Source organism: Ipomoea triloba, chromosome 5 (assembly GCF_003576645.1).
Source record: "Ipomoea triloba cultivar NCNSP0323 chromosome 5, ASM357664v1".
NCBI classification, from domain to species: domain Eukaryota; kingdom Viridiplantae; phylum Streptophyta; class Magnoliopsida; order Solanales; family Convolvulaceae; genus Ipomoea; species Ipomoea triloba.
In genome coordinates this window covers 19061734-19073552 of record NC_044920.1, presented here as the reverse complement: position 1 = coordinate 19073552, position 11819 = coordinate 19061734, and the positions used below count along the sequence as shown (strand labels likewise).

General features: G+C 33.0%; 1 protein-coding gene across 1 annotated transcript; it reads right to left on the bottom strand.

Moving 5' to 3' along the window:
- Positions 1–261: 261 nt before the first annotated feature.
- LOC116018920 lies at positions 262–9677 on the bottom strand. The gene is made up of 9 exons (XM_031258962.1): positions 9491–9677; positions 7483–7534; positions 7213–7286; positions 6155–6256; positions 5496–5636; positions 4426–4477; positions 4247–4320; positions 1857–1937; positions 262–501 (listed from the first exon to the last, which is right to left on the bottom strand). Exons 1-9 carry the CDS (start codon positions 9613–9615, stop codon positions 438–440), a joined length of 765 nt encoding a protein of 254 aa, XP_031114822.1. The 5' UTR covers positions 9616–9677; the 3' UTR covers positions 262–437.
- Positions 9678–11819: the final 2142 nt, after the last annotated feature.

The following is an 11819-nucleotide window of genomic DNA, read 5'->3' as shown; positions in this document are numbered from 1 at the left end:
TCTAGATCTGAGAAACGTAAAAACAACGTAACATAAGAATTGAACAACTAACTCAATCTCAAAAGAATATCAAATAGTTGAACAAAAGGATGGTGTCAATGAAAATTTGTTAGATGCTGCTAATCTTCATAAAGAAGATCAAGGTGATTGTGAGACTGTAAAAAATTTAAGTGATAGTGTGCACAACAATGATAAGTATCACTATGATGATGAAAATAATAAGAATGTTGATGGTTGTTTAGATGATGGTGGTCACAATGATAAATCAAATGATTCTTTTTATTTGACATATATGATTCTAGATTAATAGATATTCTTGTGAAAAGGAGTCCAAATTCAAATATCACACATTACCTCTATTTTTATTGGAATGGTCTTATCCATTACAAATATAAATGTCCACAAATAGTGACTTTATAACAAAGCTTTAATTTTCTTTAGCAATCATCGACGTGGTCTTCTTGTAGTATTCCTTCATACCCTTCTTCTGCCCTACCATATCTAGTAGAAAACACAAACATAAATCATGATGATGTCACTATCAAATCAAATAAATATGTTATTTAACTGCACAATGAATTTCCGGTAGTAATTTGTTAAAACTACCCACAAAAACAATATTCTTTGCCCAAACGTTTCCACACCTGACCCAATACTTAAATTATGACGACTTAGCGGCCTCTTAAGTGCGAGGATCAATATTAGGTGTCCACAAAAGAGCTCACTACATTAGATGCAACTTGCACACGAACTGTCTTGATCATGCAGGATTGCCCACAATCTACTGCTTGACTACCAACTGAGCTTACAACATTGTTTTTTATTTTTTCATAAAGTAACATATTACGATACATATTTCCATACGCATATTACAATGTGCATTATGATACATGATATACTAAGAGTGTGTTTGGTTCGCACAAGAGAATCGGAATCGGAATGGGTATCAAATATTTGGTAATGGTAATGAGTTTTGGTGAAAGTATTTTGCATGTTTGGTAGTAGAGTAGAATGAGAATGATTATTAATAGTTGGGAAAGAGGAGGAAGGGAAATGAAACACTTAGGGTGTGTTTGGTTGGGGGGTTTAGGCATAAGGTATGGGTATCAAAGTGATTGTTAGTGTTTGGTTGATAGGTTTTGTGAATGCTACTATGGGTTTGGAATACCCCATTAATGGCAAAACCCATACCCTTATTAAATAAGGGTTTCATCTTCCTTCATCATTTCTTCCCCAACTATTAATAATCATTCCCATTCCACCCAACTACCAAACATGCTAAATACTTTCACCAAAACTCATTACCCTTACCAAGTATTTGATACCCATTCCGATTCCGATTCCCATGTGCGAACCAAACGCACCCTTATTTTATTAGGGAATGAGTTTTGCAATTGATGAGATAATCAAAACTCATAGTAGTGTTCTAAAAACATGTCAACAAAACAATAAAAATGATGACTTTGATACCTATTCTTGATAACTAAACTTGTCAACTGTGTTTGGTTAGCACATGGAAATTGGAATCGGAATTGGAATGGGTATCAAATACTTGGTAATGGCAATGGGTTTTAGTGAAAATATTTTGCATGTTTGGTAGTAGGGTAAAATAGGAATGACTATTAATAGTTGGGGAAGCAAATGAGGAAGGGGATGATGAAACCCTTATTTTACTAGGGAATGGATTTTACAATTAAGGGATAATCAAAACTCATAGTAGTGTTCTAAAAACATGTCAACCAAACAATAACAATAACTTTGCAATAACTTTGATACCCATTTCTTATAGCTAAATCTGTCCACCAAACACACCCTAACTGTTTTTTAATTAACTTAGGATTCAGAACTCAACTTGCCTGTTGAAGAGGATATAATAGGCTGGATCTTGAGGAGAGAGTTGGAATAGCTGTAGGACGATGTAGGCACACGTGCCAATGCTGTTCAAAATCCAAAATATAATTAACATGGAGCAGTGAAGTAAAATTAGCAAATAAAATGGCTATTTCGAACACACCCAAATAAATAAAAAAAAACCATTACATTCTAATTTTTAATTTATGGTTGAATACTGATTTTAGTTTTAATTATTTTGCATGCACATATATGATTCTCAAGTTTCAAACAAAATTGTGTTTTTGTTCCCTTCAAAGTAAGATCAGAGGACTAAAAAGTAAGAAAAAAGACAAAATGCAACCTAATTTGAAACTTAAGGGCCATATATGCACATACAACAACAAAGGACAAAAATAATTATTTAGGGTGTGTTTGGTTCATGGGATTAGACACAAAGAATTGAAATGAAAATCGTACATATTATTTGGTTGGCGACTTTTTAAAACACAAGTATGGAATTTGATTACTCCCTATAATTACAAAAATCATTACCTAATTTAAATAAAATATCATTCCATTAATTCAGCCTTATCTTTCCTCATTTCGTCACCTCCTCACTTCATCGACTTCCTCACTAGATTGCGTACTCACTTCATCGTCACTCTTAAGATCAATTGCCTTGATTTGTTATTTTTGTATTTTATTAAAAAAAAAAAACCATTTATTCCGATTATAAGGTTATACATAACATAACCAAACATTATACATAACTAATTCTACCCTACTACCAAATATTTGATTCTCATTCTGATTCAGATTCATATGTTTGAACTAAACACACCGTTAGTGATAACTTTAAGGATTAAAAGTGCAATTCCTTTCGCAACAAAAATATATACCACTGGAGTTACATTTTTGGAACATGGGATAGGGAGAGGGATGCTAAATGCTCAAATGTTTCATTGAAATCGTACATAACATACAGCACAATACTATGATCCATCTGCTCAATCTGTCTCATTTTACTTGTACAATATTCATTATCAAATCAATTTTTTCTTATTTTCTTTAGTATTTTCTTCTTATTTTTAAATTTAGTTTTTTTTTTTTTTTTTTTGCAATCCTTATACCATGAACCGAGGTTCATGGTGCATTGTAGACCTTAGTGTATGTGTATGTGTCTTATGTTGTAAATTTTTGTGTTGTGGGTTCTGAAATTCTGTATCTTAAGAGTATGAATTATGTAAATGAAACAAATTAGTAATTGTGTCTTATGTTATGAATTTTTGTATCTTGTATTGTGAAATTCTATGTCTATATATGAACACAAATTATATATCTAAATCAGATATGAAAAATAAGTAAATATATAACATGTGCATGTGTCTTTTGTTGTGTTTTTTTTGTGTCTTATGTTATGAAATTATGTACCTTACGACTATAAGTTCTGTAACTCGTCATTTTGGTCCAGGGTCCATAATGCTATGTAGATCCTAGTCCATGATATAAATTGCCTTTTTGTGTTTAATAGTACTTATAATGTAATTTTTAAATATATAAATTGTATATACTCATACTAAACTTAAAAGGGATAAGGGTCGAAGAGCTCACTCTACTACTCAAGAAAATTCAATTAACACTATGAACTCAAAACACATTCAAATAATCCCCTTTACTACTCATGAAAGTTCAATTAGCACCCTGAACTCAAACAACATTCAATTAACTATTCAAACTCTTAAAAAAAATCAAATTTCATTTTTTGTAAGTTTATATAGATAACAATTTTAAAAATAATTATTTAATATTTAATTTTTTTAAATTATTTTTAAAAATTTATTTTACATATGTGTAAAATTTTTAATATACAAAATGCTAATATAATTTTTACATGTGTAAAATTTACTATTGAACATTAAATTAATTAGTATTAAATTAGTCCACTAAACTTAAATTGTAAGCATTTTTAATTTTATATTAGCATTTTTGTATATTAAAACTTTTACGGGCATATGTAAAATAAATTTTAAAAATAATTATAAAAAAAAAAAAGATTCGTCTCCATGGAGACAAAATCTGCTTTTTAAAAAAATAAATAATTATTTTTAAAATTTGTTTTAAATTTTTTAAAATTGTTACCCATATAAACATACAAAAAATAAGAATTGAGTTATTTTTAAAAGAGTTGGAGTAGTTAATTGAATGTTTTTTTAGTTCAGGGTGCTAACTGAAGTTTCTTGAGTAGTAGAGAGGGCTATATGAATGTTTTTTTGAGTTCAAGGTGATAATTGAACTTTCTTAAGTAGAGTCAAACCTCAATGACCGAACTAGACACATAAAACCGGATAGATAGAGATGTCAGGTATAATAAATCGAGAATAACATACTACAACAAGGGGAAGAATATAATTACCTGCCCAAACATATTAGTAAAAGTATCCAACAAGAAGTGCTTATCCAACTGGTCTCTTTGTATGCAATCCAGACCTGGTAAAGAGGCAACTTACTAAGTAAAATTTAAAAGTTAAACCAACAGTTGCAATATTCCCCTTGGGAAGGAAGCATTGTATTAACTTAAAGCTTTATACATACCGAGAGAATGACATCAATGAAGCAGAGATCAATTAATGTTACTGACAGCCACCTGCACAGATATGTTAATAGACATTAAAGGTAAATATGAGAAATGCAAAGGTAAATATCAAGGGCGATTAATGTATGCTTGCCACCTCACTTAATAAGCCTATCTTTTCGAGAAGATTGGACTTAGTGTTGGCGCCGATGAAGGGACTAGTCCAATATTAGTGGTGGAGGGATTGTTGGGAGGAGAGTTAAAGGACCAAGTCTAGCACCCTGCCTCTAAAAAATATGGCGGCATAAGGAAATAAAGTTGCGCCTTCACTACGAGCAATAGCTTTAGCGTAGTGATAAATGTTTGATTCTAACACTTGATATTAGAGCCAGGTCACAGGTAGTAAACCGTACAGTTAAAATGGCAGATGACAGGTGCTGGGGAGGGCGAAATTGTTGGACGGAGGCCGGTGAAAGGCCAAGCCCAATACCAGGTGACTAGGGGGACTGTTGGGCAGACCAAGTACTCAGATGAGTAGAAGTTGTTTTGCTCATCTGCATACCTACTTATATGGGAAGTTATTGTAACAAGAGGAGAAGAATGAAAATAAGGTTCTCATCCTTCCATAGTTAGAATTTTGGTGTAGATTTTGAAGAGATTTTGGTGTAGATAAAAAAAATATTAATATTACGCGCCCAGGCGGGCGCGTGAACTCCTGGGCGTGAGTTCCGCGCCTCATAACGCGTGCGTTGGGCGCAGGTGCCTTAAATGGTGGGGCCCACCATTTACCTGCAAAATTTCCCATTTGGAGGAGAAAGATCCCATCTTATATTATCCCTTCCCATTTGTTTAAAATGCAATGAATCAGTTTTCTTTCTTAAATTTTGTGTCCAAAATGACTATTGTGGATGGCCTAATGAAAAAATGCTGACACTAGAACTTGTGTTGCTATCATTATACCATAATTTCCGCCCTAGACCACACTATATTTCCAAATCCTGATACAATTGTTCAAGAAGCCAAGCACAAGATGCAAAATAAGTTGATCATATTGACAAAGAGGGAATGAGGGATAAAAGGTAAAACTCACGGTGTAAATACTTCTTTGCGAAATGGGGACCCATTTGTGACAAATGTGTAAATCAGTGTTCCCAGCATTAGACAGCCCAAAGCAATGAACACAACTTTTGCAACTGCAACACACAACTTGTTCTGTCTTTCTGGTTTGTTCCTATATGAAGAATACCAAATCAGTAATATACAATGGAAGCAAATGCTGAAAGTAAAAGTTAAATAATTATAAAAGACATATATAACATAATATAGAGCTATCAAAATGGGCGCAGCCCGATTAACCCGTATAACCCTTGTAGGGGTACCGATTGTACGGGTTGACCAGTGGGTTTAATTCCTAACCTAGAGATTGGGGGTTTAATTCCTCACCTATACAAAAATTAAAATTTTTTAACAATATAATTTTAAAAATAAATAAATGAGTTGACGGGCTGGCCCGTTTAGCCCGTGAGCCCGCTGCAACATGGGTTGGATTGAGATTTTTCAAATCTGTGTAAAAAACGGTCCAGCCTAGCCCGGCCCATTTCTAGATGAACCCGAGGGTAACCTGTTTTGACAGTTCTACCATACATGGAGGAAACCACCATTGTTGCATAAGCACAAATGCATTTTTTCTGTTCTTTTAATTAGCAAAAGAAAAGGGAAATTATACCACAACCAATGATTTTTACTCACATTTTCCCGTGACGCAACAAAACATAGAAAACAGGATCCTGCATAGATTCTTTAGATGAGAGTTTAAAGAACTGCAACAGAATATAGCCGCACAAGGGAGCGCTGTCAAGAGTAGAATGAAAAGGTCATATATACAATTTATAATTGAGCATGAATAAATCTAAAACATTAAATATGTATTAAAGGGATTCTTAAAACAGCCCTATATTGCCAATTGTATCAATTTAAAATAAAAACAAATGCAATATAATAGTCATTGGAAGATAAGGAAACTTGAATGGCATTCTAACTAGAATCAGTACTTGAAAGGTTGACAATTTGGAAAATTCCAGATTCCCAGAATTATTGTAGGAATAGCAATAGAACAGGAAGTGGTAGCAAGATAGAAGGAAATTTATAACAGACAACAAAAAAATTTTTAAGCAAACTAGAATAGACAGAATGTTGGAAAGGGAAAAAGAAAGAGAGAAAGAAAAAAAGACATTGAATAGTATAATCAAGTGTAATATCTAAATTGCTCGTATAGGCAACTCAACTGGTTGCAGAAGTGAAATTTGTCCCAAATGTAATATCCAAATTGTCCGCAGGGGTTTAGCTTAGCTCGACCACTAGTTCAGTAGACAATATTTAGAAAAAGAGATCAAGGTTCGAAGCTTGGCAATAGCAGTGTAGGGATTATGTTCAAAGTGATCAGATCCCTTGTGCGCACCGACAGTTGACTATGTCTGCTGAGCTATTGAGTTACTGTGATTTACACCCTCTGACCCTCCACATGCTCTGTCAGACCGAGCTGTTGGGAGGGGGGGGAGAGCCTTGGGGTTGGGAATTCAACCTTTGAGAGAAGTGTAATCCTCTCACATGCTCTGTCGGACTGGGGTGGGGGCCCTTGGGTTGGGAATTCAACTTTCGGGAGAACTGTAATATCCAAATTGAATTAACATACAACAAATTAAAGTTTAAATCTTGAGGCATATAGCTAGTAATACTAGTTGATTGAGAACCATAAAATTGATATTTTGTCATCATTGGGAGTATATATTGTAATTCACAAACCATACCTTCCCCAGCACATTATCAAAACTACCCAAAGAACAGCACTAATCCAGTTTGATTCCTTGTAGACAACCCAAGCCTGATATGTATGCAAATTAAAATATGAGTTAATAGTTATCATATCAATTGTTAGTGAAAGTTGGCCAAAGTTTAGGTAGCAAATTATCAATTGCAGTGATGCCAAAGTAAAAAAGAATCCATAAATTATGAAATAAAAAGGTCATATACATAGTAACCCACAAAATTAAAGCAACAGAAGATGAGTCTTTTCATACCCCAATGGCAAAAGTATTGATAAAAAAATCAATCAACGCCGCAGCCATCCACCTGTAAAAAATTCATAAACTCGTAAGATGCTTTTACTTCCAAACCATTCACAAGTGCAATGCATCATCTATGACAATATTTGAATATATAATTAAGTCTCATGTTGAAAATATAAGAGAAAATAGATGAATTTATAAGGTTAAGAGTTAATTATTATTTAATCTTTTAGTGTAGTTTGGTCCATGTGAAAAAAATTAAAATGGGGTAACCTCAATAAATAGTAAAATTAAAAATATTATTAACAAGCCTATTCTTTATTAGAAAGGTTAGTAACCTAGAAATAATAAGAATATTGATTATTATAAGAATACTTGCTATTTTTTTAAAATATTTATAATAAAAATCATTCTTGCCATCCGAATTGCAAAACTTTCTTATTATTTTGGAGCTATTTGGTAACATAGCTAGCTTGTCAATCAATTTTGACTTATATGACCACTATTAGTTGTTTGACTTCGTTAAACATTCAATATAAGTGTTTGATTAATTAACATTTTTAACGACTTATTGCTCCAAAATGTTAAATTCAAAAAATTGCTCAAATAAGCTTTTTGAGAAAATTATTTAGTATGTAATAAGCTATCGGCTAACCGCTAATTTACTAAACATCTTTCTACAATCAGTGTTATCAACTAATCAAACCCACTAACACAATCAGCTAATAGATAACAGTTATTTACCAAAAGCCCCTTTTATCTATATAACAAATTTTCAAAGAAAAAAGTTATTTTCCATCTTAAATTTATATTAAAAGATAAATTTAGAAGGAGAAAATTGAATTATTCATTTTCATATTACCAGTGGTGTACAACCAAATTATATATTACATACTTGGTAACTATCTGATAGCGTAAATGTAAACGGGTCTACGATTACGCTACGAATACGTGTGTTACGTGTGGTGAAGGATGCCGCTCGGCCGGTCAATCGGTCGCTCTACCGGTTGACGACTGAGCGGTAAGAAGCTATGTCGCTCTACGGGTGACGAACAGTAACAAGGAGAGAGCAAGAGAGACGATCGGCAAATCGCAAGTGTATTAGTGTAGTACTGATGAGTCCTTTTTCAGTGAGGGGAATGACCCCTATTTATACAAAGTGGATTCACTATGCACATGGTGTCTGATATGCAAGTGGAGGGCATATGGGCTGTCACTCCGCAAAATGCGCATCGGTTTGCTCGAAGTGGTTGAGTTGCTCGAGGTGATGAAAACACGGATCCCCTGTTCTCGAAAAGTTGTCGGTCGTCACATCAAGCAACTGTTGCGCTCGTGAGCCTCCAATCCACAAGGTGTGTTGCTTCCGATCATGCCGGGCGACCGTCGACGGACCGTTGGGTGACCGTTGACGGACAGGTTGGGTGACCGACGGACAAGTGATTTACGGATCGACTAGTACATGTGCATATTTACCCATCACTATCCAACACTTAACTTTTATCAGGTTATCCTTTAACCCAATAATTTTCTCTCACTTTCTAAAATGGTCTTACTTCCACATCATTAAATTTACAAATTCTCTACTATTTGTTCTACATACAAATCTCTCCTACTTTTTAAAATGGGTCTCACTTTCATTTTATATTATATATAATAATAAAATAATAATAAAACTTTAAAAAATTAAAAATAAAAATAAAAAACACGTTTTATGACAGCTTTAAGCTGTTCAAGTACAAATGCTACCATGACAGCTTTTTATGTGTTTAGCAAGCTTGTTAGAATAGCAAACTTGTTAAACACAAAATAATTAAAAAAAAAAAAAAAAGAAGTTCAAGTGACATGCTAAATTAGCTTGTAAGAGGGTATAATTTCTGGGGTGAGGGGAGCCTTTATATATATATATTCTATATAGTTGAAAGAAGAATTGAATTTATATTTTGGCAGTTTAAAGTGTGAATTATTTCCAGTAGGAATTTAAAATTGAAAAAGCAGAGAGAAAATTGAAGATATGACATACGGAGTGATGAGTTGGATGCGGAAAGGCTGGCCATCGGTGATGAAGCCGTAGATTAGAGTAGCTGTCATTACGCATCCCAATACACTAAACAAACTCTTCAAGGCGATACCCAATCCCACTCCCATTTTTCTCTCTTTCTTCAAACTTCAAACACAGAGTATTCAATATTCATTCATAGCTTCGCTTCAGCCTTCAACTCGAATAAATAGAGCATACGACAATATTGGCGACAAAACCTCCCCTTCATCGCCCATCAATGATTAATTAACCTATTGTCCTATTCCTATTTCTTTCTTTTAACCCAAAAAAAAAAAAAAAAAAAACTACTTTACCTACTCTCAATTTTACTTCTATTACCATGTGGGTTCTTGAAAAAAATATCTACATCAAAGATTTATGAGAGGGAGTAAAAGTTGGGAGTAAGAAATGAGAGCCCATTAGTATTTTCGTTATTTTCATCATGTGGGTTAACAGAAAAGTGTCTACATCAAGAATTTGTGAGGCAGAGTAAAAGTTGCGAGTATAAAATGAGAGTCCACCAAGAATTTTTTTTAAAAAAATTGTTGAGAGGGTAAAATCAATTTTAGTTGTTCAATTATTTTATAAATGTCTTTCTCATTTTTTTTAAAAGTATGATCTTTTGATTATTTAGAAAATTGTAAAATTAGTCTCATTTGGTTGCAACGAGGGAATTAAGAGATAATGAGTTGTAGTTCCGTAAGAAACAAATAAGGTAGAATAAAGTAAGAATTCAAATTTTATTGTGTAATATGCAGGAATAAAATTATTAGGACAACCTAACATGCAAAGGCACAATGGTCACAATCCTTTGGTAAAAGACTACCCGTTTGAATTTCATTTCCAGATTCAAAAAAGTCTATAAGAGCATCCCTAGTAGAAGTTATTTGTGAATTATTGACAGAGAAGAAACAACTCCAAGCTGAACAACATTGATGTGGGCGACTATTATTTTCCAAATTTTACTAGTTTAGTTTTTGTCAAAACCATTAAAAAAAAAAAAAACAAAAACACAAGATGGCAGGCGCGCATTGCCCGCCCCAGCGGGCGCGTGTTACCAACACGCCCGATGGAGCGCTTCAGAGTGGCCGCCAACACTCTGATTGTTTATCTATTATTATTATTAGGAAAAAGTGTCAAATAGGCCACTGAACTTATCGCTTTTGTGCAATTGGACCATTGAACTTAAAAAGTGTGTAATTCAATCATCAAACAAGCAAAATTTGTGCAATTGGACCATTTGTACAAAAAATCTTAATTCAATTTGAGTTAAAAACATTTCAATATTGACTCCCAACTAGTATGGTTGAAGAAAATGCCTCTTAATACATATATGTTAGTAATATAATTGGATTTTACCAAAATTTTATTTTTGTAAAAATGGTCAAATTGCACAAATTTTGATTGTTTGATGGTTGAATTGCACACTTTTTAAGTTCAATGGCTCAATTGCACAAAAGCGATAAGTTCAGTGGCATATTTGACATTTTTTCTTCTTATTATTACTATTATTATTATTATTATTATTTTTGGCCGTTGCTGTCTAGCGGCAACGGCCTTACGGCCAATAATTTTTTTTATTTTTGTAAAATTATTTTTTCTTTAAATTTTGTTTTAAAGTTTTTTTAGTTTATAATTTTTTTATCTTCTGTTGTTTTTTTGTATAACTTTGTTGTTAAATTTTTCATGTTTGAACAAAAATTTATGCAATATATAATTTTATATTTTTATTTTGGTATGTTTACTTTAAATATAATAAAAAAATATTAATTGTAATTATAATTTTTATAATGATATTAGATAGGAATAATTAAAATATTGTGGGCAAAATGGTGGATCCATAAAAAAAAAACATAAAACTGATGTGGAGAAGAGTTTTTGTGATTGAGTGAAATAGTGATTACTGGGCCGCACAAAAAATTGAAGAAAAAACTCAAAGACTTCAATTCAAGATCAAATGTGATTGAGTGAGATAGTGGATGATGATGCTCTAAAGACTTCAATTCAAGATCAAATAAGGTGCTATTCATTTTCAATTAGGAGCTTGATTTCTAAAAAGGAGGTTGGTAGTTTAGACTACTACGTATGTAGTGACAGTTAACAAGCCCTCTATAGTAACCCTCCTTGGCAATAAGGGGGCTTCAACGCAAATACCGACGACTAAACGGTATCCTAGCCCAACCTACTCGTTGGTTGGTAAAGGCTTCTCAAATACGGAGTATGATTTTTTTTAGCTGCCTACTTGCTAAGAGCAACCATACCAGTGAATAATAGGAAGATATTAGAACAGTACTTGTACACTTGGAGGAGA